We start from the raw sequence: 12,902 nt of genomic DNA on the forward strand, positions 1-12,902 counted from the left end.
AGTGTAGTGCTTTATTTGGCTAATGCATTGCAGGATGATGTCAGGGGGTCGCCTGAGCAATGACGTGGAGCTACAAGGACCAATCACCTCTATTCAATGTATTTGTCTATTGCACAGGCATGAAGCACAGCTTTCTGGGATGGGGAGAGAGGAGAGACAGAAGGGCGGAGGTAGAGGGGAGGGGTGGTAGTCGGAGGGTCCACTTCAGTTCCTTCTTCAGGTGAATATCTGAAAGCTAAAGACACCCCAGTTTTGGGCTATTTGGTATGTACCGTGTAGACACGCTGATAATGCAGTGATATATATCGTCATTCCTGCTATCATCTCATAGCATTCGTACTGTTAATAAGCTCACAGGTTCACATATATGGTTTATTATAAAACTCTGAAGAAGTCATAGGCACCTGCTAAACTTTTTAAAAACACTTTTAGGAGTATCCCCCATTCAATCAAGGAGTATGAGGCTCCTCCCATACGGCAGTGTATCGCTGATATGTGCCCCCAAACTGGATCTGTGCAGGAGGGGCAGCAATTAATACTGACAATCGCTGGGGCAGGAGGAGGATGTAGTGTGGGAGTGTTGGCATTTATAACTGCATCTGAGCACACTGGCACCACAGTGAACAGACAGCAATGCTTTTACCCCATCAACACAGCTGAATAGGGCATTCGTAGGTTAAATATTCACTCAAAACAAACAAGAATGGTTATTTTCGATGACCATTATGGCCTTTGTTGTACACACCCAACCTCTATCTCTATCCCTGAGCCTAACTATATAACTCCATTACTCTACCCCCCAAACTAAGCCCTGATCTATTCTTCAATCTAACCACCGACTCTATCCCTCAACCTAACCATAACCCCAAAACTCTGGCCCCTAACTTAGAATACCCGAATCTATTCCTCAATCTAACCACCGACTCTATCCCTCAACCTAACCATAACATGATGACTCTCTCTCCCAAGCTAACACCGCAAACATTTCCCCAACTCAACCTTTAACCACCTTATGACCGCCAAATTGGCGGTCACAAGGTGGCAGCCCCAGGTCCCCAAGTCCTGAAGCTGTAGTTTAGCAGGGAACACACACACGCGCATGTGCAATTGTTCCCTGCCGAGCTCCGTTAGTAAACGAAAGGGGAAAGAAATCCCCTTTGTTTACATCCGTACAGCGCTGCTATCTAGTGCAGCGCTGTACAAGGGACACTCGGCTGTCCCTCAGAGTGGCAGGGGATTGAAGCCCTCTCATAGGCTGATGCCTATGAGAGCCGGAGAAAAGGACGGATCGCAGTCCTAGTCAATTCAGGACGGGGCAGGGGGGTGGGAGGGAGATGGAGGGAGGAAGGAGGGGAAGAGAGTAGACGTTTAAACCTGAATAAAAACAAAAAAAAACAAGGGATTGCTGGAGCGGTCAGGCACCTCCAGTAGAATGCCCTGTTAAGGACAATAAAACGAAGTTAGATCAATTTGTGTGCCGAGTTGTATGGCTGTGCAGCAAGCTGACAAAGCTGCACAGCCCTGTGTTGTAAAAAAATGGCCTGGTCACTAGGGGGGTGTACGCCTGTGGTCCTGAAGTGGTTAACTTGTAGATCTGGAGATTAGGTTATGCTTTAACTCCATCACTCTAACCATCTCCACTCATCTACTGAACCCTAAACAAAGCACTTGATCCTAAAACTCAAATTCTCCATAGCCCCTACCCAAGTGCTAAAGCTAAACCTACCTAGTCTTTAAACCTAACCTTTAACCCTTCACATAGCCCCTAAACCCTTCAGAACAGCTACCATCGTAACCCAACTCCCTAATCCTGACTGTACCCCTACAAGTGCAATAGTTCATTACTGATTTTGTGTCAGAGACCAAATACCAAAATCCTTGCTGTTGAAATATTAAAGATGCCTAAAAAACATCCAACTTCTCCATATTATTATTATTATTATTATAGCTCTCCATGCTTACCGATGTCATGCTTGCGTGAGTGTCGAATGTGGTGCCGAGATCACAAGTACCAGAGCAGTCAGAGATACCCACCAAAATCCTAAACATCAAGCTTCAACGGTCACGCCCAACAGAGCGATATCCTGAACCCAGAGCGCAGATTCCACCACAGCCACGAAATATAAAAACCTCTAATATAGAACTATAATAAACTCTTTTATCAAACTATGAAATAAAATTATTTGGCTGAAGCTCCGCCATGAACTTAAATACGTATGTGTGAAGAAAGTCAGACTATGAAATGTTCCTCCCTGAGGGGTTAGAAGTCCGTAGATCTTAAAAAGGTCCACAGTGCTGGTCAGTAGCCATCAGTCCGTCCTGGAGCCACATGTCAGGGGACAGGCGACGGTTGGGAGCTCAGATCTGGAGGTGGGGTGCTGAGAATTGGTGGCTCCAGAACCTGGAGAACGTCACAGTCTGGGCTTGATCTGCAGAGGCTTCCCTAGAAAACAAAGGGGACAGTTAGACGGCTCAGATGACACATCATCATCATTATTATTATTATTATTTGGGCTAAAGTAAATAAGTGGAGTTTGGAAGCTAGCTCCAAGCGCACATCTAAATATAATGCAGACAGTAGAACTGAAGGACTGTTTACCCCGGACCAGGGGTCCTTGCATTAAAGAGACTCTGTAACAACATTTTCAGCCTTATTTCTTCTATCTTATAACTTCCTATACCTGTTCTAATGTGCTCTGGATTACTGCAGCCTTTTCTAGTTGCACTGTCTCTGTAATATATTTAATCTTCTTTTCTTTGTCAAAGTTTGTCGACCCAGAGAGGAATGTGCTGCCTCTGCTGTGATAGGAAGAAGTTATGCACGCCCCCTCCAGGCTCTGTGTGCTTTTTTTTTACTCCTCACAGACAGAGCTCTCTGAGGGGGAAGGGAGCTGCCTGTCACATGCTGAGAACTGTGAAAAATCCAGACTGGAGTGCACTTGTAGTATACTGTAACACGAGATTGAGAATACAGATTCTGTTTAAACTTGGCACATGAAAAGTGGTGCAACTATGAGCTCAGCACTTGTGTGTGACAGTGCTGGCCTGGCCCAGCAAATGTGCAACTGTGTACATGTAATTAGGGTGCAGAGTGAAGCTAAAATCGGCTCCTCCTGCTCCTGCAAAAGCCCCAGCGGTGTTAATTACTATTCCCCCTCCAGGCCGCCATGGAATTTGGGGTAAGACTTAATTTGGCTGCAAGCTATTGCTGGCGGCTGAATTACCCTGCTTTTATGGGAATTTGGGCTCTTTCTCTTGAGAGAGCCCAAATAACTGTCTGAGCGCCATTATATCCGTAATTCAAATAATGGCCTATGATGGCATCTGGTACACCCAAATTTCCCATGCGATTATTGCCTGAGTCGTATCTCACCATTGCAGTGCCCTTAAGCTGCGTACTCATCAGAATCTGTCCAGCGATGTCCCCTTGACGACGGTCGCTAGCGACACCTCTTCCTCACAGTGGGTTAAGAGCGAGGTCACACGACATACTGTACACGGCGGCGCGAGTGAGACTTCCTGCAATCGTGGTACTTTGCGCGGTGTCTTCAGGGATCTTAAAAATCCGCCATGTCTGTCTTTAGTCATCGCGCGATGCTATGCGACGTTTGCAATTGTGCGCCTGTACCCACCTCACGACGTCGTGTAAAAATTGCGGGTCGTCTGGAAAATCAACAGGTGGGTACATAGCTTGCACCAACTCATTCACACTGTCTCCTTAAAGGGAAGGTTCAGGGAAACGTTTAAAAAAATAAAAATCCCTATCCACTTACCTGGGGCTTCCTCCAGCCCGTGGCAGGCAGGAGGTGCCCTCGCCGCCGCTCCAGAGGCTTCCGGTCGTCTTCGGTGGCCGACCCGACCTGGCCAGGCCGGCTGCCAGGTTGGGCTCTTCTGCGCTCCAAATCCCGGCACTTCTGCGTCCCACGTGGGCGCGCTGACGTCATCGGACGTCCTCCGGGCTGTACTGCGCATGCGCAGTAGTTCTGCGCATGCGCAGTACAGCCCGGAGGACGTCTGATGACGTCAGCGCGTCCGCGTGGGACGCAGAAGTGCCGGGATTTGGAGCGCAGAAGAGCCCGACCTGGCAGCCGGCCTGGCCAGGTCGGGTCGGCCACCGAAGACGACCGGAAGCCTCTGGAGCGGCGGCGAGGGCACCTCCTGCCTGCCACGGGCTGGAGGAAGCCCCAGGTAAGTGGATAGGGATTTTTATTTTTTTAAACGTTTCCCTGAACCTTCCCTTTAAGACCCTCAAACGATACCCAACGCTAACCTAACAGTATACCCGAAGTGACATGTGACATGATGAGATAGACATGTTTATGTACAGTGCCTAGCACACAAATAAATATGCTGTGTTCCTTTTTTTCTTTCTCTGCCTGAAAGAGTTAAACATCATGTATGTAAGTGGCTGACTCAGTCCTGACTCAGACAGGAAGTGACTACAGTGTGACCCTCACTGATAAGAAATTCCAACTATAAAACACTTTCCTAGCAGAAAATGGCTTCTGAGAGCAAGAAAGGTAAAAAGGGGACTATCTTATCAGTGAGGGTCACGCTGTAGTCACTTCCTGTCTGAGTCAGGACTGAGCCAGCCACTTACATACCTGATATTTAACTCTTTCAGGCAGAGAAATAAAAAAAAAAGGAACACAGCCTAGTTATCTGTGTGCTAGGCACTGTACATACACATGTCTATCTCATCAGGTCACATGTCACTTCGGGTATCCTTTAATAATTTTAACATCAAGTAGTGGGCGTGGCAACACTTATATATTCTAGTTCCGCCCGACAGCCCAACGGACAGCGATTAGCAAATGAATGTCTGAAAAAGTAAACTAAAACGTTTATGTAAAAATGTATATTTCCAAAGGAACAGAAAAGTCTAAAACCAAAAAGACCAGATTTTTCTCCCAAGATAAAATATTGGTGTTTTGAGGCAGGATGAAAAGCAACTGTCACGCATGGTAACCATGGAGTTGGAACATATCTGGTCATTACTGTCTTTTGTCACTGGCTGTGCCTCCTCTTTACCCATCGGGTCCCCCTGCCCTGAATGGACGGACTCTGGCTCACTGGCCGGTCCCTGGCAGGAGGAGTGAGGCTGCTGCCAGGAGTCACCTGTCTCTGCCGTGCTGCCAGCTGCCTCTCATAGCGCCCGTCCTCCAGTTGGTGTTCCGGCGTGTTTAGGGGTAGCTGGATTGGGTTTCAGTGTTTGTGAGCAGGCTGGGCATGGCTGGTGACGGGGAATCTTCAGAATCGCTGGCTGCTGTCATTGTGACGACTGTTCGGTTATATATAGAGCCTCTTAAAAAACATTAACAGCCTTACTTAGCTGCTTCCCAGGGCGGACTCCACGCTATGTAACCACACCGACCACGGAACACCTCCACCAATCTTCAGCAAACACCGGGCTGTGGACCCATCTCAGCATCCTCTGACCTCGCTCTGCTGCGTTTGTGGGCACAAAAATGTATATCCGCCTGGGTCATATCACAACAAAGTGGGGCTTGGCAGAGTGGAGCAGCAGAGGAGGAGCGTGTAGAGAGGGGAGCGGCTGAGTTCAGTCTAGACTGGAGGGGTGGCCGTTAGTAGATAAACCACAGGGCAGAGTATTATAGTAGTCAAGGTGGGATATGATAAGGTCATGCACTAGCATTTTAGTTGTGTCCAGAATGAGAAAGGGTCGGATGCAAGATATGAGTTGAAGATGACAGAAGCTGGTTAGAGAGTGAATGTGAGGGGTAAATGAAAGAGGAACCAAATAATACCATTAAGCAACAAGCTTGGGAAATGCAGATTACAGAGCCCACTTGACAGGCAGCCTATTGGGCTAATCAAAGTGCGGGGATCAGGTCCTAAACAGCTACAGGATGCGTCAGGGCTCAGGGCGGGAGTAAAGGAGGGGCCACTAAATAAGGGAGCGCGAGTAAGTTAGCAGAGCATGCTACACAGCCGTAGCATAAGATGAGGATTTTAAAGGGACTCCGAGCACCACTCATGGGCATGCCTTTAAAGTGTAACTGTCGGGCATAAAATCAAAAACCAATTCTTTATTTTTATTTGGTAAATAAGTAATAAGGATGCTAACCAGGCAATCCAAAAGTTAAAATCACTATTACTTTTCTTGTTTATAAATGATCATGCCCCAGTTTCCCTGACTCTTATTTGGTACGTTGCCGCACAAAGGAAGTTGCAGGGCATGCTGGGTTGTCCTTTTTTGCTTCTGTACATTAGTTTAGTCTGATTGGAAATAAAGAAGCAAAACAAGACAACCCAGCATGCCCTGCAACTTCATTTTTGCGGCAACGTACCAAATAAGAGTCAGGTAAACTGGGGAATGATCATTTATAAACAAGAAAAGTAATAGAGATTTTAACTTTTGGATTGCCTGGTTAGCATCCGTATTACTTGTTTACCAGATAAAAATAAAGAATTGATTTTTGATTTACACTTTAAGACTCCGACCAGTACTGCAAACCTTTTTGTAGCTTGTGCTCTCCTCTTTCATTTGATGCCTGAATCGCTGTTCTACACCAAATAGTTTTCGTTCGATTTCAATTTAGATATCGCGGCTGCCACCTTGGCTATGTTATAACTTCCGGGTCACCCGTGTCTTCTCTGTTGGAGAAGTGCATCACTGAATGAAGCAGGAAGAGGAAGTGACACGCATGGCCATTACAAGAGGGTCCTCCTCCAGAGGGGTCATAGCATGACTTTGTTGGAAGTCGTCTGGCATAAAGGCATGCCCATGAGAGGTGCTCGGAGTCCCTTTAATTCGCTCTGCTCAAACTAAGCTGTGCTGCTTTAGCAGCTTAGTGATTCTAGCCCATAGCTTTTATTAGGTATTTGTGCTATGACGGCCTTTTTAGCTGAGGAAGGATATATGTCAGCAGACAGGGATAGTTTAAAAGAGATCTGATGGCATCTACCTATCTCTCCACACAGGGCCGGTTCTAGACCCCTCCGATGTGGAATGTCGCACAGCACCCGACAATTTACTTTGCTTCATTTAATGTCCTCACATGACATGCTGCAGCACAACACAATAGCACACTGGCTGGCTGCGAGTCTGTGACAAACAAACTGCTCATCCTCAGCCACTCCATTCCTCCTCAGGAAGGTACACACAGTACAAAAATGCTGCCCCAGAAATCTCTGCGCCTGATGCAAACGTTTCACCTTGCTTCATGAGAGAACCGGCCCTGTCTGCATGTAATCTGCACTCCCTAGCTAGGCTATAAGCCTGGCGTATATATCTCCCCGTCCCCCATTCGCTCCAGCAGATCGCAGCGTCACAACGATATAAGAATATTACTCACCGAGTCTCAGACAGTTCTGCTCCCGTCACCATCTGGCACCCGGTCTCTGCACGGCGGGAGCGCTGGCTGGGCTGCTGCGCGGAGCTACTTGCCTGGCCCAGAAGCCTTGCACAGCGGGGGGCCCCTTCAATGCTCACACAGCACAGTCAGGGGCCCGGCAGTAACTCGCTGAGCTAATTGTACCAACCATTAAATAAATGTCCCACTTACAATGGAATTTATTACCTACTGAATCTTTATTTTACAAAACCGCTACAATCATCTCAGCTTAACGAAACAAGCTAATCAATGTGTGATGAAGTCATTAAAATCTGGTCTGTACAGAAGAGCTGTAACTATATAAGTGAACCGAGAGATCATATCTGCTGACTGTGTGTGCTGTGCATGCTAGCCAGGGCTGTGCATTCCAACATCCCTGTGCTGTGCATTCCCCTATCCCTGTGCTGTGCATTCCAGTATCCCTGTGCTGTGCATTCCAGTATCCCTGTGCTGTGCATTCCAGTATCCCTGTGCTGTGCATTCCAGTATCCCTGTGCTGTGCATTCCAGTATCCCTGTGCTGTGCATTCCAGTATCCCTGTGCTGTGCATTCCAACATCGCTGTGCTGTGCATTCCAGTATCTCTGTGCTGTGCATGCTAGCCAGGGCTGTGCATTCCAACATCCCTGTGCTGTGCATTCCCCTATCCCTGTGCTGTGCATTCCAGTATCCCTGTGCTGTGCATTCCAGTATCCCTGTGCTGTGCATTCCAGTATCCCTGTGCTGTGCATTCCAACATCGCTGTGCTGTGCATTCCAGTATCTCTGTGCTGTGCATGCTAGCCAGGGCTGTGCATTCCAACATCCCTGTGCTGTGCATTCCCCTATCCCTGTGCTGTGCATTCCAGTATCCCTGTGCTGTGCATTCCAGTATCCCTGTGCTGTGCATTCCAACATCGCTGTGCTGTGCATTCCAGTATCTCTGTGCTGTGCATGCTAGCCAGGGCTGTGCATTCCAACATCCCTGTGCTGTGCATTCCCCTATCCCTGTGCTGTGCATTCCCCTATCCCTGTGCTGTGCATTCCAACATCGCTGTGCTGTGCATTCCAGTATCCCTGTGCTGTGCATGCTAGCCAGGGCTGTGCATTCCAACATCGCTGTGCTGTGCTTTCCAGTATCCCTGTGCTGTGCATTCCAGTATCCCTGTGCTGTGCATTCCAGTATCCCTGTGCTGTGCATTCCAGTATCCCTGTGCTGTGCATTCCAGTATCACTGTGCTGTGCATTCCAGTATCACTGTGCTGTGCATTCCAGTATCCCTGTGCTGTGCACTCCAGTATCCCTGTGCTGTGCATTCCAGCATCGCTGTGCTGTGCATTCCAGTATCCCTGTGCTGTGCATGCTAGCCAGGGCTGTGCATTCCAACATCGCTGTGCTGTGCTTTCCAGTATCCCTGTGCTGTGCATTCCAGTATCCCTGTGCTGTGCATTCCAGTATCCCTGTGCTGTGCATTCCAGTATCCCTGTGCTGTGCATTCCAGTATCCCTGTGCTGTGCATTCCAGTATCCCTGTGCTGTGCATTCCAGTATCCCTGTGCTGTGCATTCCAGTATCCCTGTGCTGTGCACTCCAGTATCCCTGTGCTGTGCATTCCAGTATCCCTGTGCTGTGCATTCCAGTATCCCTGTGCTGTGCATTCCAGTCTCCCTGTGCTGTGCATTCCAGTCTCCCTGTGCTGTGCATTCCAGTATCCCTGTGCTGTGCATTACCCTATCCCTTGTGCTGTGCATTCCCCTATCCCTGTGCTGTGCATTCCAGTATCACTGCGCTGTGCACTCCAGTCTCCCTGTGCTGTGCATTCCAGTCTCCCTGTGCTGTGCACTCCAGTCTCCCTGTGCTGTGCATTCCAGTATCACTGTGCTGTGCATTCCAGTATCACTGTGCTGTGCATTCCAACATCCCTGTGCTGTGCGATCCAGTATCTCTGTGCTGTGCATTCCAGTATCACTGTGCTGTGCATTCCAGTCTCCCTGTGCTGTGCATTCCAGTCTCCCTGTGCTGTGCACTCCAGTCTCCCTGTGCCTTGCATTCCAGTATCACTGTGCTGTGCATTCCAGTATCACTGTGCTGTGCATTCCAGTATCACTGTGCTGTGCATTCCAACATCCCTGTGCTGTGCATTCCAGTATCCCTGTGCTGGGCATTCCAGTATCCCTGTGCTGGGCATTCCAGTATCGCTGTGCTGTGCATTCCAGTATCGCTGTGCTGTGCATTCCAGTATCGCTGTGCTGTGCATTCCAGTATCGCTGTGCTGTGCATTCCAGCCTCCCTGTGCTGTGCACTCCAGAATCCCTGTGCTGTGCATTCCCCTATCCCTGTGCTGTGCATTCCAGTCTCCCTGTGCTGTGCACTCCAGTCTCCCTGTGCTGTGCATTCCAGTATCGCTGTGCTGTGCATTCCAGTATCGCTGTGCTGTGCATTCCAGTATCCCTGTGCTGTGCATTCCAGTATCCCTGTGCTGTGCATTCCAGTATCCCTGTGCTGTGCATTCCAGTATCCCTGTGCTGTGCATTCCAGTATCCCTGTGCTGTGCATTCCAGTATCCCTGTGCTGTGCATTCCCCTATCCCTGTGCTGTGCATTCCAGTATCCCTGTGCTGTGCATTCCCCTATTCCTGTGCTGTGCATTCCAGTATCCCTGTGCTGTGCATTCCAGTATCCCTGTGCTGTGCATTCCAGTATCCCCGTGCTGTGCATTCCAGTATCCCTGTGCTGTGCATTCCAGTATCCCTGTGCTGTGCATGCTAGCCAGGGCTGTGCATTCCAACATCGCTGTGCTGTGCTTTCCAGTATCCCTGTGCTGTGCATTCCAGTATCCCTGTGCTGTGCATTCCAGTATCCCTGTGCTGTGCATTCCAGTATCCCTGTGCTGTGCATTCCAGTATCCCTGTGCTGTGCATTCCAGTATCCCTGTGCTGTGCATTCCCCTATTCCTGTGCTGTGCATTCCAGTATCCCTGTGCTGTGCATTCCAGTATCCCTGTGCTGTGCATTCCAGTATCGCTGTGCACTCCAGTATCGCTGTGCTGTGCATTCTATCACCGCTGTGCTGTGCATTCCAGCATCGCTGTGCTGTGCATTCCAGCATCGCTGTGCTGTGCATTCTAGCATCCCTGTGCTGTGCATTCCAGTCTCCCTGTGCTGTGCATTCCAGTCTCCCTGTGCTGTGCATTCCAGCATCGCTGTGCATTCCAGCATCCCTGTGCTGTGCATTCCAGCATCCCTGTGCTGTGCATTCCAGCATCCCTGTGCTGTGCATTCCAGCATCCCTGTGCTGTGCATTCCAGCATCCCTGTGCTGTGCATTCCAGCATCCCTGTGCTGTGCACTCCAGCATCCCTGTGCTGTGCATTCCAGCATCCCTGTGCTGTGCACTCCAGCATCCCTGTGCTGTGCATTTCAGTATCCCTGTGCTGTGCATTCCAGTATCCCTGTGCTGTGCATTCCAGTATCCCTGTGCTGTGCATTCCAGTATCCCTGTGCTGTGCATTCCAGCATCCCTGTGCTGTGCATTCCAGCATCCCTGTGCTGTGCATTCCAGCATCCCTGTGCTGTGCATTCCAGCATCCCTGTGCTGTGCATTCCAGCATCCCTGTGCTGTGCATTCCAGTATCCCTGTGCTGTGCATTCCAGTATCCCTGTGCTGTGCATTCCAGTATCGCTGTGCTGTGCATTCCAGTATACCTGTGCTGGGCATTCCAGTATCGCTGTGCTGTGCATTCCAGTATACCTGTGCTGGGCATTCCAGTATCCCTGTGCTGTGCATTCCAGTATCCCTGTGCTGTGCATTCCAGTATCCCTGTGCTGTGCATTCCAGTATCCCTGTGCTGTGCATTCCCCTATCCCTGTGCTGTGCATTCCAACATCGCTGTGCTGTGCATTCCAACATCACTGTGCTGTGCATTCCAGTATCCCTGTGCTGTGCATGCTAGCCAGGGCTGTGCATTCCAACATCGCTGTGCTGTGCTTTCCAGTATCCCTGTGCTGTGCATTCCAGTATCCCTGTGCTGTGCATGCTAGCCAGGGCTGTGCATTCCAACATCGCTGTGCTGTGCTTTCCAGTATCCCTGTGCTGTGCATTCCAGTATCCCTGTGCTGTGCATGCTAGCCAGGGCTGTGCATTCCAACATCGCTGTGCTGTGCTTTCCAGTATCCCTGTGCTGTGCATTCCAGTATCCCTGAGCTGTGCATGCTAGCCAGGGCTGTGCATTCCAACATCGCTGTGCTGTGCTTTCCAGTATCCCTGTGCTGTGCATTCCAGTATCCCTGTGCTGTGCACTCCAGTATCCCTGTGCTGTGCATTCCAGCATCGCTGTGCTGTGCATTCCAGTATCCCTGTGCTGTGCATTCCAGTATCCCTGTGCTGTGCATTCCAGTATCCCTGTGCTGTGCATTCCAGTATCACTGTGCTGTTCATTCCAGCATCGCTGTGCTGTGCACTCCAGTATCCCTGTGCTGTGCATTCCCCTATCCCTGTGCTGTGCATTCCCCTATCCCTGTGCTGTGCATTCCCCTATCCCTGTGCTGTGCATTCCCCTATCCCTGTGCTGTGCATTCCCCTATCCCTGTGCTGTGCATTCCAGTCTCCCTGTGCTGTGCATTCCAGTCTCCCTGTGCTGTGCATTCCAGTCTCCCTGTGCTGTGCATCCCAGTCTCCCTGTGCTGTGCATCCCAGTCTCCCTGTGCTGTGCATTCCAGTCTCCCTGTGCTGTGCATTCCAGTCTCCCTGTGCTGTGCATTCCAGTCTCCCTGTGCTGTGCATTCCAGTCTCCCTGTGCTGTGCATTCCAGTCTCCCTGTGCTGTGCATTCCAGTCTCCCTGTGCTGTGCATTCCAGTATCCCTGTGCTGTGCATTCCAGTATCGCTGTGCATTCCAGTCTCCCTGTGCTGTGCATTCCAGTCTCCCTGTGCTGTGCATTCCAGTATCCCTGTGCTGTGCATTCCAGTATCACTGTGCTGTGCACTCCAGTCTCCCTGTGCGATCCAGTATCTCTGTGCTGTGCATTCCAGTATCACTGTGCTGTGCACTCCAGTCTCCCTGTGCTGTGCATTCCAGTCTCCCTGTGCTATGCATTCCAGTCTCCCTGTGCTGTGCACTCCAGTCTCCCTGTGCTGTGCACTCCAGTCTCCCTGTGCTGTGCACTCCAGTCTCCCTGTGCTGTGCACTCCAGTCTCCCTGTGCTGTGCATTCCAGTATCACTGTGCTGTGCATTCCAGTATCACTGTGCTGTGCATTCCAGTATCACTGTGCTGTGCATTCCAACATCCCTGTGCTGGGCATTCCAGTATCGCTGTGCTGTGCATTCCAGTATCGCTGTGCTGTGCATTCCAGTATCGCTGTGCTGTGCATTCCAGTATCGCTGTGCTGTGCATTCCAGCCTCCCTGTGCTGTGCATTCCAGCCTCCCTGTGCTGTGCACTCCAGTATCCCTGTGCTGTGCATTCCCCTATCCCTGTGCTGTGCATTCCAGTCTCCCTGTGCTGTGCACTCCAGTCTCCCTGTGCTGTGCATTCCAGTATCCCTGTGCTGTGCATTCCAGTATCCCTGTGC

The 12,902-nt window shown here is 50.0% G+C and overlaps 1 protein-coding gene across 2 annotated transcripts in view; it reads right to left on the minus strand.

Annotated features, from left to right (window-relative positions):
• Positions 1 to 358: 358 nt before the first annotated feature.
• ZC3H3 (zinc finger CCCH-type containing 3) overlaps positions 359 to 12,902 on the minus strand; it is a 367,048-nt gene continuing 354,504 nt past the window's right edge. For both annotated transcript variants that reach the window (XM_068238126.1, XM_068238125.1), the window contains one exon: positions 359 to 2,443. In XM_068238126.1, the coding sequence (XP_068094227.1) occupies positions 2,359 to 2,443 (85 nt within the window). In that variant the 3' untranslated portion in view covers positions 359 to 2,358. The remainder of the gene's footprint in view (positions 2,444 to 12,902) is intronic.

The sequence above is a fragment of the Hyperolius riggenbachi genome, chromosome 5, assembly GCF_040937935.1.
Source record: "Hyperolius riggenbachi isolate aHypRig1 chromosome 5, aHypRig1.pri, whole genome shotgun sequence".
Taxonomy (NCBI): Eukaryota; Metazoa; Chordata; class Amphibia; order Anura; family Hyperoliidae; genus Hyperolius; species Hyperolius riggenbachi.